At 38.0% G+C, this 22,803-nt stretch overlaps 1 protein-coding gene across 1 annotated transcript in view; it reads left to right on the top strand.

Annotated features, from left to right (window-relative positions):
• The first annotated feature begins 1,841 nt into the window (after positions 1 to 1,841).
• fam184aa (family with sequence similarity 184 member Aa) overlaps positions 1,842 to 22,803 on the top strand; it is a 37,018-nt gene continuing 16,056 nt past the window's right edge. Inside the window, exons 1-12 of the mRNA XM_028472558.1 lie at positions 1,842 to 2,201; positions 9,894 to 9,971; positions 11,059 to 11,193; positions 12,493 to 12,591; positions 13,345 to 13,551; positions 13,656 to 13,829; positions 14,724 to 14,885; positions 15,247 to 15,382; positions 15,973 to 16,154; positions 16,226 to 16,411; positions 20,698 to 20,820; positions 20,887 to 21,048. Of these exons, the coding sequence (XP_028328359.1) occupies positions 2,037 to 2,201; positions 9,894 to 9,971; positions 11,059 to 11,193; positions 12,493 to 12,591; positions 13,345 to 13,551; positions 13,656 to 13,829; positions 14,724 to 14,885; positions 15,247 to 15,382; positions 15,973 to 16,154; positions 16,226 to 16,411; positions 20,698 to 20,820; positions 20,887 to 21,048 (1,809 nt within the window). The 5' untranslated portion in view covers positions 1,842 to 2,036. The remainder of the gene's footprint in view (positions 2,202 to 9,893; positions 9,972 to 11,058; positions 11,194 to 12,492; positions 12,592 to 13,344; positions 13,552 to 13,655; positions 13,830 to 14,723; positions 14,886 to 15,246; positions 15,383 to 15,972; positions 16,155 to 16,225; positions 16,412 to 20,697; positions 20,821 to 20,886; positions 21,049 to 22,803) is intronic.

Below are 22,803 nucleotides of genomic sequence, written 5' to 3'. Positions count from 1 at the left end.
GTTACTTGATTTATTTTTATCGACATATTGTGAGTTTTTCTCTTGTTTTGTGTAGTTTTTGGTATCATTTTAGTGTATTGTGTTGGGTTTCATATTTCTTCTTGAATTACAGTTGTGCAGTTCATAAATATCATCAGCAGATGTCAGTGTGGGACTGGTTACAGCTTTAGTTTATGTGCAGAGTGACGTAATGCAGTAAATTCGGTGCCAGCTGCATCTCCATATGACTGTACAGTTGTGAATAAATGTCACTATTCCATAAGAGATTTCAAAATGACACACTTTGAAGTCTGATAGCTAGAAAACACAAATATATGTACTGTGCATGTGGGAAAATATAGAATTTCAAAGCATTGAATGTCAGAATTATTATTTTTCCCCCATTGATTAAATGCCAAACCACTGCACTAGTTTTATTATATATATATATATATGTGTGTGTGTGTGTGTTTTTCTACCATTTTTCTGCTATGGGTTGGGCGTATTTCCTTTGGGATTGTTGTCCTGCTGTCACCATTAGCAGTAGCAGTTGTCATCTGAAGGGCCAAGGGTGCTCAAGGGCCTCCCTTACATAATATGTGAGGGAGATGTGTGAAAGCGATGCAAAACAAGAGCACCCAGAGGACAGCGCAAATCTATGCCGAGTGCCAGATATTGGCATCAGTAACATATACAATAATACAAAAATTATGAGATACATAATTGATTATGTTGACTCCAAAAATTGTCATCAAAGCATCGTTTAATGTTGTAAATTCATGATAAAATCAGACTGGCGGCCGCTTTCTGCTTCATTTTTGGGCGCCGTGTCGCTTCACCGTTTATATTTTGAAGAAGAATTGTGCAACAGAAGAAGAACCAACCTAAAGTTTCAAAAGTTTGGGAGCATTTCACTGAAAATGTATGGTAGAACTAACATCTGTGGCATGAAACTAACAGTAACATGTTAGAATCAAAGCAGCAGAAAAAAAAATATATATATATATATATATATATATATATATGAATATGTATTTTATTTATTTTATATATATATGAATATGTATTTTGTGTCACTGTGTTTTATGGCACTGAACATAATTGTATGTTATGTACATTAGTGTTTCTCAAATGGGGGTACGTGTACCCCTCGGGGTATGTAATGGCACTACAGGGGGTATTTCAGAGAGAGAGAGAGAGAGAGAGAGCGAGAGAGAGAGAGAGAGAGGGGGGGAAATTAACAAATAAAGGGTCTATAGAAATAAATCTATTCAGGAGCCACTAAATCAGTGTTTTTCAACCTTGGGGTCGGGGTCGCCTGGAGTTTAAATGGGGTCACTTGAAATTTCTGAAAAATTAAAATAGAATTTAGAATTTATTTTTTTAAATAAAAAAGTAAAACATACAATTAAAATTTTTAAACAACTGTATTTCTATACTTTTACTCTGTGTATTTTTCGGCCTGTTTGTACAACTGTAAAACACATGCTGACAAATGACACAATTAATTAAGGCAGTGGCTATCCGTACGGTTGCCGTATCAATATAACGACGTAAGCGCCCCAAATGATAAGCTTCCCCTATTTGGCTAGTTTAGGTCACGTGATAAGTCAGTCATTGGCCAGTTTAAGTCGCGTGACTAAGATATTAGCGATATTAGCACCTGGGTTGTTCCGGTCCTTACGGCAACCGTACAACTAGACACTTTCATTAATTAGTTTAAGTTTAGTTTGCACAAAAAACATAAAAAAAACCTATACTTACCGTTTTTATGCAGTTTGAAGTCATTTTCACGGTGAATAATTTGGATTTGGGACGTAAAGCGGCGCATCAAAGCATCACGTGAGCGCGTGTGTGGCGCGTCACCGTCTCCCTCCTTCACTGTGTGTGCGCGCTCCCGTGGGGGCTGCACACCATCGTAGGTCCTCCTCCCAGTAAAAGCCGCAGGTTTTTAACCAGCAATGCCGCGGACAGACGCCTAGCAGCAGCAGCAGCAGCAGCTCCGTCACTCCGTCGTCTGGAAACCCTCCGTTTGGGGGCTCAACTCCCGCCGAAAAATGGCGACGGGCACGGGCTGGCAACCTCCGTACAACACCCCGATAAGCAGCACTAAATACAGCCCGTGTCCCAGCTCCAGCATGTTTTACGATGGGAGCCTAGCCATGGAGTACACACAGGACCTGCATCTGAAGATGAGCAAGAAGATAGCACAGCTGACCAAGGTGTGTAAAATGAGTGAATGAATGAATGACGTGGTGTTATTAACTCATCTGGAGGATAGTAGCTGACGTGGGATGCAGGTTGTAAACATAAGGATGGGGATTAAGTAGTTAAAAAAAAAAAAATCTTTCTTTTTTTGCTGCTAATGCTGTATTTTTTATGTTTTAATGAAAATAATTTTCATTTAATTAATTTAATTAATGCACAGTCCAGATGTCATAATACATGCACGTACACAGTGCTATATGTTTTTCTTCTAATTCTCACATTGGCACAATCTAGTGGTTTTTTTTGTTTTGTTTTTTTGTCACTGATTGCTCTTCCACTCTTTATTGTTTTCACCTGTGCATGCATGGCTTGTGTTGTGTGTTGTTTGTAAGCCATCACCACCACCAAGGGTTCAAAGAAGTTATGTAATCCTGGAGGGATGCAGAGGATTTGGCAGAGCCGCCTCTTTGTGCTCAACCTGACACCAGTGGAAGAATCCAAGGATGGATGCAGGATGTGATCCAGCCACATCCATCATCCACAGGGGGGTGATTGATTTAGATGTAATTAAATGGGGGACAATGCACGAGTAGAGACGACAGGATATATATATTTTTTTTTTCACATAACGCACGTGATGAGGATGATGATGATTCGATTCCCCCCCCACATGCAGAATTAGACGCCCCATGGAGCCAGATAAGACCCACAAACATCCAGTCAGATTGAAACTGTGGATTAAAAAAACCAAGTGGTTTATGGAGGATTCATAGTCTGTAGGAGAAATATGATCTGTAAGTAAAGGGGTTATCTTTGTGATGGCGGACCAAAGGGACAGTTAAACGTTACCACGCTCACTGCTGGGATTTTTCTCAATGGGTGTTTTCCGATGGCTGCATAAATTTTCCTTATAATAAAAGATCATCTTAAATTCTTTAAGCAATAAAATGTTAATTTTATATTCTTGTTCAACGAGAAATGTTTTATTGAACGTGAAGTAAATAAATGAGGAGATAAAGATGTCAGGTTAAATGAAATTCTAAATGTAATGCAGTCGTTTAGACTTGGGAAACTGGCAGCCCCGGGGCCCACATGTGGCCCTCAGTCTAATGTTGTGCAGCCCCTAAAATAAATGCACAAAATGACAGAAAAGTACATAACATTTAAAAAAAAAAAAATGTAAAATGACGTAAAAAATGACACCGTACACACAAAATGACAACAAAAATGCACAAACCGACTCCAAAAACTCCCAAAAGGAGAGGAACTATACCAAACCACAACAAATACACAATATGCCATAAAAAAAATTAAATATAACACACGAAATGAGAGATAATAACCAAAACCACTACAAAATATGCAAAAAAGAATGTAAAATCACAAAAAAAATACACAAAATGACAAAAGTGCACCAATTTACTCTACAAATACACAACACAAATATGAAAAATATGCTAATACACAATAATAAAAAATGCACAAAAATGACAACTAAAACACAAAATTCCAACAAAAATACACAAACCGACTCTTAAAAACTCACAAATGAAGAGGAAGTATACAAAATCACAAAAAATACACAATGTGACTAAAAAAAATACAAAACCAAAATGAAATACACAAATTGACTCTAAAAAAAATGCACAAAATGAGTAAATAAATAAAATGAATAACCAAATAAATAACCAAAACCATAAAAAAATATTCAAAAAAGAGTGTCTTGATCAACACACAATATGACAGAAAAGTGCACAAAATGTACTCTCCAAACACCCAACACAAATACAAAAAAATAGTTTAACAACATAAAAAATACACAAAAATGACACCTTAGACACAAAATGACTTCAAAAAATCTCTGAAAATGCACAAAATGAGTGAAAATAACCAAAACCACAAAAAAAATATCCAAAAACGAATCCAAAAACACAAAATTTCAACAAAAATGCACCAATCGACTGAACAAAAGCACACAAAAACAACAGAAATGTGATCAAATCAGAAAAAGATACTAAATGACAGCAACACTCAAAAGCGACAGAAAAATCCACACATTTAATCCGAAAGCACACAAGATGATTACAGATATACTCATGAAACAGAAACAATCACTCGCAAAAATGGAAAAAAAAAATATATTAATTAACAAAATGACTTCAAAAACACAAACTTGACCATTCTGTCAGGGTGGCCACGCCCAGAAAGAACTCATAAGGACGCATCAAAGCGATTAGTCGAAACATGTTAGGAGATCAAAGTAAATTTCTTGAAAAACAGTTGTCTGAATACATAAAAAGACAAAATAAACTCACTTCAATTATCCATTTTCTTTTTTTTTTTTTTGTGTCTGTCCTGTGACGTGAGTCGCACATGGAAAAACACGTCCTTAGAAAACTAAACGCAAAGCAACAACCCTAAGTGCTCCACTGAGAACCAGACCAAAAAAGTGATGTGTGTACTGTATGTACGAGCTGATATGGAAACACAGGAAACAGCCGTGTGCTTACTTTTGAAACACCATCACAGTAAACGTTTGTACCTTTGAGAGAACTGTTATTATTCCTAACACCTTCACCAAAGCGGTGTTGTAACCACATTTTATGCTTCAGACACTGTTGGCTTTCTTTATCTGGAGGCACAGAGAGTCTCCCCTGTTCCCACATCTTCACTTCCTTTTTCCTTTGTTGGGATGTGTCGCTGAGTGTCCTTGAAGCATGGGAGCAGTGCACAACAATGACAGATGTACGGTACCTGTAAACCGGGCTCGTGCTGCCACTCCGATGCCCGCTGAAGGAAAACATAGGACTGCAAAGCCCAAACACCGAGGGATGCCATTAAGACGACTGCGCCTCTGAGAGTGGGGCTTTCATTAGTCGTTTTTAATTAGTGAATATGACGGTAATCCTCTTAAAATGATGACCGCAGAGCAGCAGTTGTTTTGTTCCTGCCAAATACTGCACTTGTTCAACTCCAAAGTTGCAACTATTTAAAGAAAATAAAAAAAAATTCAAAGTAGGATCGATAATCTTGGACTGTAAACAAGCTTGATAATTATTCACTTGATGGAAATTTGTTCCTTTTGTTGGCAACTAGCGATACGTTGAGTGATGCAGCACAGTCGGATTGATTGGTCGTGTAAAATCGACCGTTGATTGTGAGGAACTGGAGTAAACTACTAGCCAGGAATTTCAGAGATTCCTTCAAGTTCTTTGATATTGTGCAGCTGCTGTTAATAAAAGTGCCAGATGTGGCATTTTTCAGTGCTGACTTTGAGTTAGATTTGTGGTGTTTTATCTGACTTATCGTTATCGCACTTTTGAGGAATTATCTGCCGTTTTCACGGAAGTTTCCCATTTCCGTTTGGTTTTGCTATTCATACGGTGGCCCTGAAAGCTCACAACACAACACAGAATGAAGAACCCCACAACGCAACTCAAAACAAAAACAACGTTCACACCACTCTTCGTAGACTTTTGCTTCCATTGTTGGTGTTTGAGGGGCTGCTTTCGTGTTGCGTTGTGGCGTTTGCATTTGTATGCGCTTACGTTGTGTCTTGCGTTGTGGCTTTAGTTGTTCTGTGTTGTGTAGTGAGCTTTTAGAGCCACTGTAGTTTCATCGTCTTTTCCTATTTAGATGAATTTACTGGCTATTAAACTTCACAAAATCATTCCAAGCATGCTAAATAGTAGGGTTAATAATAGTCAACAAATCTTATTAATTTAAAATCTAGACGCCATAAGTGATTTACAGAAGCCTCGAGGGTTACGCCCAAATCACGCGAGATTACGTTGCGTTCGCTCAGCCACCCGTTTTACAGGACATATACAGAAATGAAATATGGTCCGAACACATTTTTTCAAAATTTTGTCTTGTCACCAGGTAAAACGATCACCAGTTAAACTATTACACCAACAGCTAAACCTGTCTGTGTACCTGAGCCTTTTCAGATTTAAATGCACAGTCATAATAATCTGAATTGCTTATCACAACCCATTGAAACACACTTCAGATGAAGCTCTGCATTCAGTTTCAGTCACAGGATGACTTGGCAAACCATAACACAGCATGAGATTTTGAACAAGATAATGAGCGGAATTGGACATATTTGTCTGTTTGATACACTTTTTAGACATTCAGTCACCTGTTTTCCAGGGAAAAATAGCATTTAAATGCAAGATGTTGTCCCAAAACGTGCACGTTTGGTATTTCTGTCACTTTATATTTGTTTTTCGTTTCAGGACATGATTTCTGCAACTTAAACCCAGCTCAACTCTAAATGGAAAACTCCTATGTATGAATATTGCTAAGTGTGTACAGTATTGAGATGTGATTTTTGGTTCAAATCGCCAAGTCTTATTTCAAACAAAGGTTTTTGATTGGCACTCACTTCTTGTTTTCCCTGCTTTGACTGATTCTCCTGTAAACAAAGTGCCTCCGTGGAACTGCTCTGTGTGAAACATACGGCCACGTGCGTGCACCGCTTCCAAGATGCGCTGATAAAAATAGTCCACGACTGTAGCTACTGAAAAACAAGCTTTCAATAACTACAACAAACAGATACAGTTGATATCCATTCATATATTCGCTTATATCAGTCGTTAGGACACATGCAGCCTGTCCCAGTGACAAGCGAGACGATTCCAATGGTGACAATTAGCCTGTCATTGGTGGCAATAAGCTAGTCATTAGATTGTGATGTGTTGGAGCCGTAGCATCACATCACGTCTTAATAAGTTGCTATCCAGACACTAAACACTGAGAGTTAAAACTCAGTGACAGACTGATGGTATTCCACTCAAACAGATTGCAGCAATTGGATGCACTGGTCTTTATTCACATGTCTCAGAAGACGGTAGAAATTTAAGAATCAAATCTACATGGGTGTAAATGGGGTGAGAAGTGATGGATGGAGTGGATGTTCTAATCTAATCTAAGGACACGATGAATAAAAAGGTAGTCATTGATAAAACTGAAAGAAGTTTAAAATAGAAATGAGAACAGTGCGGACAGGAAGAGATGGAGGTGAGAAAACAATAGGCCAGCAAACACTCAGTGTTCAAGAACAGCTTAAGTATTGATGGAAGGCAATTTGGAGATGAGGCACACCTGCGTGGATGAGAAGGAGGAGGGAATGCAGCATGTTTTTTGTTTTTATTTTATTTTTTACACGTACACACCCACTAGACATGGAGTGTATGAAACGAGGCAAAATTTCCAAACTCATATCTCATATTTTCTTATAATTTGGTTCTTCAATTACCCAAGCTAGTTTCATCCGGATCGGATCCAAAATGCACATTTCAGCGCACTTTTTTGAAAAAATGATGGTGCCCACACATTTGGACCTATTATATTGTCATTTAAAGAGTGAATGATTATGGTACCATCTATGTTTTTTGTTATTTATGTGTATTTGTTTGTGTCTTTGTTGTCCTGTGTATTTTTGTTGTGCTTTTGTGTAATTTGATGTATTCTGTTTTGTTTAACAATCTATTTGAGTTAAATTGCCAAAAAACTAAAACAATCGATCCTTGGGTTTTGTTAAAGTCATTTAAAATGACAGTTTTGGTAAGTAAAAGCCCCAGGTTACTGCTAATAGCCTTTAGTTTATCACACAGTAAGTAGGGTCTCCAGTTCTTATTTAAAATGTTCCCAAATTAAGTCTTGCAAGATTTCATAGTTCAATTTTGTCTTCGAAACACATTCTACGCTCTCTAGTGCGGTGGAAATACTTGATATTTACTCACGAAAAAAGTTTGTGAATGTATATTCCGCTAATTCCGTGATTTCCGTCACTTGAAATTTAAAGACTCCACCTTATTACACTCAGAGCTCATCAGCGTGGAGGGTTGGAGGCCTGATGGGCTGAACCTCACTGGTGTGTTGAATGTATCCAGCACCATAAAATAGTGACAGGCTTAACCAGCTGTGAGCATATTGCGTTGACAACCTATCTCGAGGATTAATTATTGATCCGAACCTTTGCCGATTCATCTATTTTTTGGCTCTTCATGTATGATTCATGACTCATCTGAGTTTCTAGCAGCTCTCAGTGACCAAGCAGGCTTTCATCTGTGCAGGTTTTCTCCTGCAGCCAAACCATTCTGATGCCCAGTCGTGTTGCGGAGGGTTTATTTGTGGAAAGGGAGATTTACAGTGAGAGTGGAGACCCAAATAGCACTGAGAGGTATCGGTGGTCCTCTGAGAAGCCAAGGAACGAGGAACAAAAAGAGGGAAAGATAAAAGGAAGGAGATGAAAGCAGCAGGCTGTGCGTGCAGCCTCATTAAAATAATCATGTAAAATTGAAGGAACATTTCAATGAAGGAGAACAGAAGGATAGCAGAGATATTAACTCTTAACTCAAGCCGGAAGAAAACATGATTCTGATTCTCCCATAGCTCTCACCAGCATTGTCCATAATCGTGAAAATTGGATGGAAACAACAGAATTCACTTCGTGGAATGAAAATATTGTGTTTTATTGTTATTATTATGTAGTGTGAAGTGCAATATGACATGGAATATACCCTCGCATGCATGTTTGTTTATTTTTCTGATAGCAAAGAGGCGGTAATGTCAATTTCTCGCTCAAGATTTGACACGATATGATGAAGTTCACCTTCTGAAATGGAAGTATTTCAACGATACGGAATAAGCCCTCATTGACATATTTTGGGACAATATCGCACGTTTACACCCAATTTTCCACTGTCACCACTGTTGCTACTTTCGCAAACAGTCTCAGAAAATGTTCCGTGATTTGATCGGGTCCGAACTCAATGGTGAAATTAAGCATATTTAAAAAATGGTTGACTCAATTAACCATATTAAGCAGGTTTTTAACACGTTTTTGGGAAGTTTCAAAGCCAAAAATGACATAGAATTAAGGAAAGACGATTGTATTTATATGCTTTAGATAATTTACGGAAGCTGGGAGGGTTATGCTGGAAATAAAGCAAGATTACGGCGCAAGAAAGTGCGTTAGCTACACTGCCAGACACACTTTTAATGGACAAATCTCATGGAGATGTGGGATGTGGTCCCAAAACATGTAAGGGGGGTTGTATCTTTGTCCTCGAGCTATTTCCATAAATGGAAATACACAGCTGTGAATACGTAGTGCTAGGCCTGGCAATATATCAAGATTCATGACATATCGAGTTTTCTATTTTGGTGACCTATAACACCTATAACAATATATTTTTATTGTAAAGCTTATTTTGTATCAAAATAGCTCAGTTGGATGGATTGCTGATTGCGTCCTAACCCAGACTTTCTCCTAAACAAGCCAGACTACTATAATAATAAAATACACATTTCAGATTGCATTTTCAATTTCAGAACATGAGTTCCATGTTTTCTGTTCATTTTCAGTCCTTATGTTGGTTTTAAAGGATCAAGCCATTGCAAACATTATATATTTCTGTGCCTAGCTAAAGCTCTACCAACCTTACTGTCCTATAGAGTAAAGCCAGCAAACAGCCTGCAGTATGTGTCAATCCAAGTGCTCCATTAATGACTCCTGTGTGTAGACGAGCTGCAGTGCTGTCCAATCAGAGCAGAGAGATCCTTCTCTTACCTCCTCATGTTATGGCTATTGATTTTACTGCCATTTTAACGCACAGACACTTTATTCCTCGCTGTCAAACCATCGATTGGATATGGAAACAGTTAAAAAGATTTGTCTTTCTTCCTCTCTGCAGGTTATTTATGCTCTCAACACCAAGAACGACGAACACGAAGAAGAAATCGAGTCCCTGAAAGAAGCCCATGAAGACGAGGTATTGATAATGCACATGCATGTGGGCTGTGTGCTTTGTTATCTTCTATACAGTGTGTTTAGTTTGTATTATTTTCAGGTTTGTGGCTGGCTCAGTTCAAAAGCGTCAGGATGCAAACATTTCTATGTCTTTTTTTATCTATTTCTGTTGTCATTTTGTGTATTTGTATTGTTGTTTTGTGTGTTTCTGTAGTTATTTTGGGCAATTTGTGGTCCTTTTTGTGCATTTTTTTGTAGTTTAATGTACTTTTGTTAATGTTTTGTTGTTGTTTGTGTTGCAATATTGTGTATTTTTCTTTCATTTTGTGTATTTCTTTTTTATTCTGTATTTTTTGTTGTCCTTTTTGGGTTTTTTCTGTAATGTACCATATTTTTTATTGTCCTTTTGTATGTTTTTAGAGGTTTTTTTGTATTTTATTTTGGTCCTTTTATATGTTTTTTTTCTTTTTTTGCAGATTCTCTTTATTGTTTTCTGTATTTCTGCATATTTTGTTTATTACATTTTCTGTAATTTTATTTATTTCTATTGTTGTTTTGTATACACTCTATATTGAATTAGTCCTTTTGTATATTTCATGTTTTTTGTATTTTTTTTCTGTGTTTTTTGTTCTGACTTTGTTAGTTTTTGGATTGATTTTGTTTATGTTTGTGGATTTTTTTGTATATTTTCTGTAATTTTACATATTTTGTTGTTGCTTCGTATATTTTTGGAGTCATTTTCTGTTTATTTTATGGTTCATTTGTAAATTTTCTGTCATTTTGTGGGTTTTTGGAGTTACTTTGTGCTTTTAATTTGGTGCTCACACAAAATGTGTGGCCGATATCTGGTTTGGAGACATGGAAAAGAACTGGCCCTATATATCTTATAAATCATGCATGCTATCATTGGCAAACTGGTTGGCTTGAGTCGCAAGTTCTAAAAAAAATCTTATTTCCACAATAGGTATAGGATGTAGTTCAGTTTCTTTCAAGTGTTTTTTTTTGTTTTCTGACATTTTTTATTCATGCTTTGGAAGCTCCTGGAGCTTCACTGTGTACGCTAAAATTCCTGCACATTCCATCAACGCTGATTTGCCTCCTCTCCTCAGGTCCAACACATCGTCACAGAAACCAGAGACAAGATCATGCAGTATAAGAGCAAGATGGCGGACGAGGCAGACCTGAGGCGAAGACTGGCCAGTCTGGAGGAATCTGTGGAGCTACACGAACACATGAAGCGACAGGTCAGTCACTACCATGGGGGCTTTCCCACACCACAGAGACACAATATTTGGACGTTTGCTCTTATTGCCGTGGTAAAAAAGAAAGTACACTCAGAGTTTTATACGGCTCAGTGTCTCAGATATTAATATTATTATTCATCACATTTTTACTTTCTGCACATCGCCTCAAAGAAACATTGTCACACGAAAGTTCTCCAGCGATGAATTAAAGTATTTTTAACGTTAGCTCAGCTGTGACAAAAACAGTCAAAACAGAAATCCCAGAAATTCATTGAAATGTTGCCTTAACCATCATTTGGACACAAGAAACCCAACCTGGCAACGCAATTTTAAAACATTTAATTTTTTACAGCAGTTGACTTCCCTCTTTTCTATCAGTGTTCATTGTTTTATTTCATGTAGTCTCGTTTTATTCCCTCTGTAGAGCGAGTAGCAAAGTAACGAGACGTTTTTTAAAATGTGAAGAGAGTAGAAAGTAGAGACACCGTGGCTCAGGTGGTAGAGGGTCGTCTTCTAATCGAGAGGTTGGGGGTTCGATCCCAGTACTTGACTATGTGTCGAAGTGTCCTTGGGCAAGACACTGAACCCTAAGTTGCTCCCAGTGGTCGACAAGCGCCTTGCATGGCAGTCCTGTCCCACTGGTGTGTGAATGTGAGAGTGATTGGGTGAATGAGCTGATATGTAAAGCGCTTTGAGACTGTTTCAGTGTGGGGATAAAGCGCTATATAAATCAAGTCCATTTACCATTTACCATTTAATATAAAAAAAAAAAGTTTGTGCTTTAATATGAATTTTTGGGATCATCAGCAGTCATATTAACTTTTTACAGCATTACAATACTTAGGTCAAACCAACTGCATATCAACAATGATAGATGTGTATTTTGCTGAAATTTTGTCATTTTGGGTATTTTTTGTGGTTGTTTTGTAAGTAGTATGTAGCCATTCTGTGTATTTTTTTGTAGATTTTCTGTATTTTTGCATATGTTCGCTGTCATTTTGTGTATTTTACTCTATTTTCTTAACACAAACCATTAAAAATGTTGCTTAAATCACCATTTGGGTACAATAAACCCAACATGGCAATGCAATTTGTACAGCGGTTGCCTTTCCTCTTTTCTCTCCGTATTTGGATCTCTAATAAATGGCAACAAAGCTTTAGTTCTGTCTCATCCTACTACAACCATTTCAGTTAAAGAGCGTAACAAGGCGGAGTTCAACTGAAACACTGAATATTTAGAATATTTGAGTCTCAAGTCGTTTTCTTCTTCTCCTGATTGCCTTCTTTTATGGTTTTCAGGCTCTCGCTGAGTTCGAGATGTACCGACAGAGGATCGAGGACTCTCAGCTGTGCACCGAGGCCCAGCACACGCAGAGAGTGGTTTCAATGAGCAGAGAGGTAACACAACACAACACACATTCACTGAACACTGCCATGAGAATTTCTCACTCCATCACTCTCTAAATCAGTGTTTTTCAACCTTGGGGGCGCGACCCAATGTGGGGTCGCCTGAAATGAAAACAACACAAATATAATAATATGATACGATATGAAAATATATAATAGATACTTAAATAAGAATATAATGAATGAAATAATATAATATAAATGTTTAAACAAACAACAAAAACACTAATCAATCTGTGTTTGTAACACAATATAACAACAACGTGATCAAAAACTAATTCTAGAAGGAAAATAAAGTAAGATTTGGTTGTTTTTTGATATTAAAATGGGGTCATGATCAAAAAAAGGTTGGAAAGCACTGCTCTAAATACACACACATACAACATATAAAAATGTAAGCATTAATACAGGGAAGAAAATAAAGAGTTTGTCTGTATTTTTCTATTATATGAATTGTGAAATCTTTATTATCGCACCGATAATGTGTACGTTGTGTTGTCGTGTTTGGCCATTTCACATGGTGACAGTCAGTGTTTGATGTAGAGTGGGTTGGTTAGCATTAGCGTTAGCGGTGGCCTTACATGACATTACATCATCCTGCGTTTGTACACATTACCCAGCTGCCTCGTGTCTATCGTGGCCTGTTTGCACATGTAGAAAGAGGGTGTTTGAAGGGTGTTGATGAGCTCTCAGCATGGCACGATCCCAACACGCTGGATGGACTACGTTTGGTGGTTCCAACAGGTGGAGGAGATGCGGCGGGACTTTGAGGAGAAGCTACGGTCCTTCAGCCAGGCTCAGGCCCAGTTTGAGGCGGAGAAACGTCGATCCCTGGAGGAGCTGAAGGCCAGCCACCGTCAGGAGGTGGAGGAACTCCTCAACAACCAGCAGAACCAAAGCGCCAGCTCCTCTGAGGACCAGGAGAAGCTGGCCAAGCTCCATAGACAAGAGGTGGGCTAACAGCTGGGTCATGACCTTCTTTTTCTTTCCATTTTCCCCCTGTATTACCAACACATTGAGATAACAACCAGTACAACTATGCTCTCATTGTGAAGGTGGAAGCTTTGATGGAGCGGGTGGAGGAGCTGACCAAGGACAAAGTCCGCCTGGTGGAGGAGTACGAGGCCAAGCTGAGGAAGGCTCAGGAGTATTACGAGCGAGAGGTGGAGGCCATGAGGAGAACTCATCAGCTGACCACGGAGAACCTACTGGCTTGGAAAAGGACGGAGGTACAGCCGTCGCTCTGCTCTGTTTGGTTGAGTGTGTGCAGTAAAACAGAAGTGTAACTTTTCAAAACAAAACACCCGGAATAAAATACAAATCTTTTTTTTTTTTTTTTTTTACACTTTTTTTATATTTTTTCCTTATGGACCTGTATGGGCTGGTACCGGACCACGCTCCAGTGGTTGTGCACCGCTGGCTCTGTCCACTAACTCAAAAATAGTATTTAAATTTTTTTTTATTATTTTTCTTTTTATGTAATTTGTAAGTAAACAATTCCCTCAGATGTGATTAAATGGCATTTCATTAAATAAATGAATTACGAACGGTAATTAATTTATTGTTTTCATTTCATCGTATTTGCCTCTGTAGATGACTTTATATGGAGGTAGATTTGTGTCTTTATTATGCAATAAAAAAAACTTTTTAATCAAAATAAATTACTTCAATCAAATAAGAAGAAAAATAAATAAATAATAATAATTGCAAGTTGAACACTTTTTGAATTCATTTTTTTTTTTCTTTTTCAATCAAAAAAATATCTTCAATAAAAAAAGATATTCTGTCAAAGACAAAACTGCACAAAAACCCCTTTTGAGACCTCGAAAAATTGCATTTGAACACTTTTTTTTTTCTTCGATTTAAATATAAAAAAAGTTTCAAAGCTCTAGGATTCTCTCTCGATATAACTTTACTGTCTAATAAACTTCTCTAAATCATACTAAACATACTAAATTTGGTTAATATCTATTACTGAGGGTTGCTCTACTTGTGTTTAAATGGAAAAACACTGTGTCAATGGAAGTGTTTTTTTAAGCTCATACAGTCGGGTTGGTACCATTTTGTACAGCTGTGTGTGAATAGCCTGATGTTACAGTAACGGATTGGATTATCTCGCTCAGGTGGAGCTTCGTAAGGAGTTTCAGGCTCAGGAGGCCGCACTTCAGCGCTCGCTGTCCAAGCTGCGCGGCGAGCTGCAGAAAGCTCAGGAGGAGGCTCGGGAGAACCGCGACAAGACCAACAGGCTTCAGACGTCCATGGCCAACGCTGAGGGCACCATCAAAGTGTGTGCCCGCTGATAATTGCATGAATAAATCACTGCATGCACGAGTGTTAGTGTTTAAGTGTTGTGACTCGCCAATGTGGTGCCTTGCTTCGGGCTGGTAGTAGGTAGGAAAAAAAAGTGTGCTTAAGCTAAATTGAATGTAAAACAGTGGGTGAAAAGGGAGATAAAAGTGAAAGCCTGAGGGTGAGAACTGTTTTCAAGGATCTCTAAATGGTGGAAATGTAATGTACTGTGCACCAAACCTTCCTCCAGGCTGAGCAGGAGATGCAGGAAGAAGCTTGGTCGCTTAATGCAATAGGAGCGTTAAAAGCTGATGGGGTTTGTGTGTGTGTGTGTGTGTGTGTGTGTGTGCTCTGCAGAACCTGCACAAGCAGCTGGAAGAGGCCATCCAGGATGGAGAGATCTGGGTGATGCAGCTGAAGGACACAGAGTACGAGCTGGAGGGAAGCAGGGAGCGGGTTCAGCAGCAGGCTAAGGAAATCCTTCATAAAGCCAGTGAGAACGAAGCCTCGATTTCTACAAAGTATACTATAGTATACATACTAGTTAAAGCATCACGACTTCAACAGAAGAACCACACAACATGATATTTAACACACAAAAACAAAAGTAGAACAAAAATGCGCAAAATGATAATAAATTTGCAAAACATGACGCCACAAGCACACTACTTCAAATAAATAACTGAAAAATATATAATATATATATTCATCTATATATAAAAACGTCATCAAAAACACACAGAAGAACAAAAATACACAAAAAGAGGGGAACAATATTCAAAATTACAGCAAAAATACACAAAATGAGAGAAAAATATTAAAAAATACACAAAATGAGAGAAAGAAAAATAATTTACAACAAAAATACACAAAATGAGAGAGAAATATAAAAAATTACAACAGAAATACACAAAATGAGAGAAAAATATACAAAAAAGATGAAATGAGAGAAAAATGTTCAAAAATAGACAAAATGAAAGAAAAAATATACAAAATTACAACCAAAATACACAAAATGAGGGAGGAATATACAAAACCAACTTAATCAGTCCAGGTTTTTATGATGCGTCTCTATGTTCCCAGGTCAGATCGGCTCCTTGCAGGCCACACAGATGTCCCATGAAGCCACCATTAGGAACCTGGACCAGGAGCAGAGCCGCCTGAAGGAGAAGATCTGCAGGCTGGAGGAGGAGAGGGAGGCCATGCTCAACCAGAGCCAGGTCTCCAGTGAACAGCACAAGCAGCAAGTGCTCAAACTGGAACAGGTAATGGTTCCTTCCCAGTCCCTGCCTTCCTCCTCCTGGTGCTGGAGTCTAACCCACATGTTTCCTCCCAGTCTTTACGCGAGGAGCACCAGAGCTACGAGAAGGAGCTGTCCAGGGTGAGGGTCCACTACGAGGAGGAGTCTCTGCGCTGTAAGGAGGCTCAGGTCAGAGCGCTGGACGAGCTGGAGGACAAGCACCGGGCCATGAGGGAGGAGGCCCAGCAGGAGAAAGAGGAGGAGAAGAAACTGGTGATGGCGGTGAGTTCAGGTTTCCACTTCAGCTGTTCATTTGTTTCTCATCCTGTTACTAAAATAAGCTCATTACGAATGTGGTGGAACGCTGACTCATCAGTGTGTCCACTGTTTGTTTACATCTGTGATGACGTGTTGCCATCAGGCTCTACTTTTCACAGGCACAGCCTCAGAGGTTAAAAGAAAAACATCTTTAAGAAACAAGCGCTGGTTTAATCAGGTCAGAGATGAGCAACTGTTATTACTGCGTGGGCCACAAAAAACGTGATTGTTTCTGCTTCAAGAGTCACATTGGAATAATGACCAATCTGAGCATTAACACAAGCGATAGCAAAGGGTTTCTGGGAGTTTTTAGTAGTTTTGAGTAGTTTTTCTATAATTTTTGTAGTCATCTTAAGTGTTTTTGGAGTGGTTTTGTAGTAATTTTGTGTGGTTTTGTTTTGTATTTTTTTTTGTGTTATTTTTGTGTAGTTTTGTAGTAATCTTATGTGTTTTTGGAGTGATGTTGTATATTTTTGTTATTTTGTATATTTTTCTCTCATAGTCTGTCCTTTTTGTCGTGTAATTTTGTAGTCTTGTGTGTTTTTGGAGTCATTATGTGTATTTTTGTTGTTGTTTTGTTTATTTTTTTGTTATTTTTGTTTTTTGTGTCGTGTGTTTTTGGAGTCACTGTGTGTGTGTTGTTTTTGTTTGGGGTCAGTTTATACAATGTTCTCTCATTTTAGTTTTTATGGGTTTGTTTTGTGTATTTTTGCTGATATTTTGTGTATTTTTCTCCAAGGTTTAGTGTTGTTGTTTTGTGTGTTCTTTTTTTTTTTGTAGTCCTCATTTGTGTTTTTGGAGTCGTTTTGTGTATTTTTGCTGATATTTTGTCTATTTTTGCTGATATTTTGTCTATTTTTCTCTCATTTTGAGTCTTTTTCTTGTTTTGTGTGTTTTTGAATGCATCCTACTTTCACTCACAGTCACTTTGCTTCAGTTTGTCCTGTTTCCTTTTCTCACTGCCTCTGATGTGATGCTTACAAATGACCAAAAGATCAACAACATCTAAATGATGTTTATTCAGATTCATAAAATGGCAAAAACAAGCTAAAAAAAAAAACCCAACCCCAACATCTTATGTAACATTTTTTTTTGCCACTTTGTATAAAATCTCCTCCTAAGAAGTCCCATTTCCTCCAATGTGCTTTCACTGCATTACCCCGCCGTTATTCATGCTCATGTGGCCCCACCTGCATTTCTGGAGCGAGGAAATTGGCGCTTATACTCCTGCGTGGCTCAAAGAGGCACTAAAAGCGTGTGATGTGCATCCATGGACTTTCCTTTCCAAAATATCCCACCGTTTGTGAAATACCATAAAGCAGTTTCACACCGTCCCAATCTTTACCTTTCCTAATTCATCCTTTCATTCCTTACCTCAGTGTTCTGTTAAGATCACTGGTCATTAGTTGATTTTAAGTCTCATGACGTATTTGAGGCAAAGGGCAAAACGAGTGGTGAGCTTGTTGTTTCCATGAAAGGAGGAGTAATGGAGACGGAGAGATGGATTATGTAATCCAAATGCTGCGCGGCGCCGCAGATTAATGTCTGCTTCCACGTGGGAGGAAATTAAAGAGACGAAGACGGCGCGAGGCAGAGACAGGAGGGACCATCTTCATAAAAGCATCATCATCTTCACACTTTCAACTTTTGTGCCCGTCAGCGAAGACGTGAACAAGTTGTCCACTAATTCTGATCATTACTTGTGCTGCAGCATATCTATAGTCATCAACACTGTTGTTTTAGAGATGCTGAATCACGCTAGGTATCATTCATTTCATACATTTATTCTCCCATTTTGTGTTTTTGTGGTGTGTTTTGTTGTCGTTTTGTGTTTTTACTCTTATTTTGTGAGTTTATGGCGTCACTTTGTGTATTTTTTTTCATTATTTTGTAATTTTGTTGTTGTTTGTGTGTTCTAGGTATCATTTAATATGATAACTCCCTCATTTTGTGTATTTGTGATGTGTTTTGGTGTCGTTTTTTGTGTTTTTTGCTATTTGGTGTTTTTCTCTCATTTTGTTGTGATTTTGTTCCATTTTGTGAGTTCATAATGTCACTTTGTGGATTTTTCTGTCATTCTTTTGTGTTGTTGTTGTCATGTCTTGTAGTTGTGTTTTGTTTGTCCGAGCTATCATTTTGTGTATATTTTTTCTCGTTTTGTGTTTTCTCTCATTTTGTGCATTTTTGGTCTCACTTTTTGGATTCTTGTCCCATTTTGTGAAGTTACGGTGTCACTTTGTGTATTTATTTTTAATTTTGTGATGTTTTTATTGTCATTTTTTGTATTTTTGTTGTCATTTCTGTGTTCTAGGTCACATTTTGTATATTTATTCTCTCATTTTGTGTTTTTGTTGTCGATTTGTGCATTCTTGCTCTCATTTTCTGTATTTTTGTTGTTGTTTAGTGTACACAAAACATTTCCCACTACATCAGAAGAAATGAGCCAATGCTCAGTAAAACTACACCTTGACTGACACATTAGAGATATCCGCTAATAACCGATGGCTCTCTGACGGCTCAGGGAAACATTTCACATTCATAAATTAACGTTATGTAACCTGATGCGAGACACACATTAGGAAACATGCTGAAAGAATAAATCATCGCTGCGAGTAAAGGACGTATGTTGAAGATAAAAACAGCCTCAGCAGGAGGAGAAAGTAGTAAACAACGATGGTGGGAGTGATTCTACAGCTTGTTGTAGTGTAAATGTGTCTCTCCTTCGCTCAGGAGTCCTCCGTCACACTCGGCCTGCAACTCACAGCGCAAACAGGATTTACGATGCAGTGGATTTTCTCTCTTCTGTGTATTTTAGGGCAAAACAGGGAGCAAATAAATTGTTGCAGCAGCTTCTCATTATCGCTCTGAACCAAATAAAGAAGCCAGTACTGATTTTAGCGGTTCACATATGCATTTCGGCAGTATGAGGTGTTATTATTTCTGTATGTCGGTGCAAGTGTTCATACAGACAATGCTACATTGGTTGGCCTGTCAATGCAATTTCTTATTATACGTTAGTATTAAGCTAACAGGCTTTTTAACCAATCTTTTTCCACAAAAACTCTGGTAATGTAGCCGATGGACAGCAGTATGTGTGACCTGTTTACAGCTGTTTTAGGTTAGCAACAGTGATTAGTCATCAACTTTGTGTTTTATAATTTTACAGTGACTTAATTGGGAGGCAATAACGAAGTAAATTTTTGTCTCAAGTTTAACTAAAAATATTTGGATTAGAGATCCATAATACATTTATTATCCCCCTCCATAAAGTGTGAAGGGGGATTTAGGTTTGAGCCTTGTCGGTCCGTGCAAGTTAAAGGGGACAGCTTTTCTCAGAAACTGTTTAAGATAGGATAACCAAGTTTGGTGTGTGGCTACAGGGTATCAATACCGTGATGGAGTTTGAAAATGAGAAGTGTGCACATCTTTTTCTCTGAGTTATTGCCCTTGTTCTGTTTTTCTTTACTCTGTTTTAGGTATCTTCAAAGAGTACAGCTTTTTTTAGAAATCATTTAGGATAGGATAACCAAGTTCGGTGTGTGGCTACAGGGTATCAATACCGTGATGGAGTTCAGGAAAAATATGTGCACACTTCTCATTTTCGGAGTTAATGCCCTTGTTCAGTTTTTTTACTCTGTTCGAGGTATCTTCAGAGGACAGCTTTTTTAAGAAATCATTTAGGATAGGATAACATATTTTGGTGTGTGGCTTCAGGGTATCAATACCGTGATGGAGTTCGAAAATGAGAAGTGTGCACATATTTGTCCTGGAGTTATTGCCCTTGTTCTGTTTTTTTTACTCTGTTCGAGGTATCTTCAGAGGACAGCTTTTTTTAGAAATCATTTAAGATGGTTAGTAATTTTATATTCTGACTGTTAATATTTTCTTATGTATACATCTAAGTTCTTAGATTTAGGACATTTAGGAAAAGTTTGTGAGTTATAATGACAACCAAACGCAGTGATATTTTTGGTATTTGTTGATATCGGAATCTGATTTTAAGAGTTGGAGAAGTTTTGCTTATTTGATATTGAAAAAAAGGTAATATTGGACATCTCTGAAAAAAATATTTGACACTAGAGTTCGATTTTAAGTTTTTTATGAATGCATTTTCAATAAAAGTTCACATTTTAAAGTAAAAGCACTCTTAAAATGCAAAAATTGTCAACATTAACACACCTACTCAGTTGGTGCACATTGAACTTCTGGTTTCCTTGCGTTTAACTTCACACTTTATTTTTCCGTCTCAGAAAATGAGTCAAGAGTTTGAGATCAAGCGCTTGTCGTTGGAAGAGCAGCGAGATCGTCTCCAGCAACAACTGGACAACCTAAAGGAAGAGCTTTCAGCCAAACTCAACATGTCCAATCAAGAAGTAGGAGAGCTTTGATCACTTTTCTATTACAGAGGTGTGATTAATGACCACTGAATATCTCCGTAGGTGTCCCACCTCCAGGAGCTGGTGAGGGAGGGCGAACAGAGCCTGGGCTCAGCTCGGGCTCAGATCACCTGTTTGAAGGAAACTCAAGAGAAACTAAAGATTGAGCTGGATGCAACCAGAGGCCGAGTCAGGGAAACCAGCAACCTGCTCACTGACCTGCAGGTAAGGAGAAAACCCAGAGTTACAGGAGCGATATCAAACGTTTTTTATTAGTGATATAAGTGGATTCTAATAAATCTAGTCCTTTGACGGAATCCAGTTTGTAACTTTCCAGGCTGTTGTGTCGTCGTTACAACCTTTTGTTATTTTGATTGAGATTATAGTATATTGTAAACTAATAATAATTATAATTATAACTAAACTAAATGCACAAAGAATGTACAAATATACAAACCATTTCAACCATTTATTAGAAACCATTGATGACAGGATGGGCAAAGGGATGGATTAAAAGATGGATAGATGGATGGATGGACATATTGATAAATAAATGGATGGATGGATAGATGGATTGATGAATGGGTGGTTGGAACTTGGAAGGATGAATGGATTGATGGGTGAATAAATTGATGGATGGGGAAATGAATGAATGGATGGGTGACTAAATGGATGGATGATCGTAATTAAATAAATAAATGGATGGATTGATGGATGGGTGGTTAAATACATGAATGGATGGTTGGATGGATGGATGGATGGATGAATGGAGGGATGAGCCTCACCCATTGTTTGTAGTACCAGTATCATGTGGTTCCTGGTCTTGTTTTTGTTTGTGGGGATTTCCTGGATGGTCGACCATTCACTGCCATGTAAGTAAGCTTTTGTCATTTTGTCGCACTTCCCCCTATTTAAACACTCCTGATTGTTTCACTTCCTGTTTAGGAACTTATACAAAAATAAAAAACACAAACCGTATATAATTATCTATCAATTGATATTTTATTATAAAATTGTAGAGCATTTTGTAAAGTAAGCCTTCATTCTTTGTGAAGTCCAGCTTTACGTTGTTTGGCTTTAAAAGTGTTAGTGATGTTTGACAAAAAGTAAAAAAATTCTGATATTTCTGTATTTTCACCTGCATGCAGTTTGTTTTTTCCATGATTCTCACCCTAAAAACAGTCAGTTCCATATTTCTTGCTCACACACACACACACACACACACACACACACACTGACTCCACTCATTGAACCTAACAAAACCCAGCTGGGCTCCGACTTGAGCTTTACATGTTAAAGTTGCGTCGATGAGTCACACTGCGTTGGTTGTCTTTTCACACCCTTTATCCCACGCACTGATGGCCACTTATCCTCAGTGTTTCATTGTCCACTTTGCCCTCAAATGCAATTGAAATCCATTAAATGCTGCATTTCCAAGATGATAATTACATTGATTGTAATGGGAACGTGTGAGCGGTATGTCTGACGTAGCAGGTCAGAAAAGCCCATATGAACTGATTGTGTTGGTTCTAGAGATGGTGGGTGGAAGTCAGGTTTGAGAGCAGGAGACGGGAGGGATTTTGCTGGAGATAAAGCAGTGAGATGATGACGATAAGGCTTCATATGAGCGGAGAGGTTCTTTTTCTGTTGCTGTGAGACAGATGGGCGATGTTTGGGGGTAAATGGAATAAAAATGAAGCGGAAATGGGAAAAAAACACAAACAAGAAAAAAATCAAAGCTTCGAAGAAAGAAAGCAGAGCTTTCTGTGACATTGCTAACGATAGCCTCATTAGCATGAGTTTGAGGTTCATAGTTTTTGCACATTTGACCTGAATCTATTAAAATTCGGGACTAGCAAGTGATATTTAAATTTTTTTAATATTTAATTTGGATAATTTGCTTGTTGGCATTCCTAACAAACAAGCTAGGTAAGCTAGCCCAGCTAGGCTAATTGAGTTTCGATGTTACACAAACTCTGC

The sequence above is a fragment of the Gouania willdenowi genome, chromosome 2, assembly GCF_900634775.1.
Source record: "Gouania willdenowi chromosome 2, fGouWil2.1, whole genome shotgun sequence".
NCBI classification, from domain to species: Eukaryota; Metazoa; Chordata; class Actinopteri; order Blenniiformes; family Gobiesocidae; genus Gouania; species Gouania willdenowi.
This window is presented reverse-complemented; position numbering and strand designations above follow the sequence as displayed.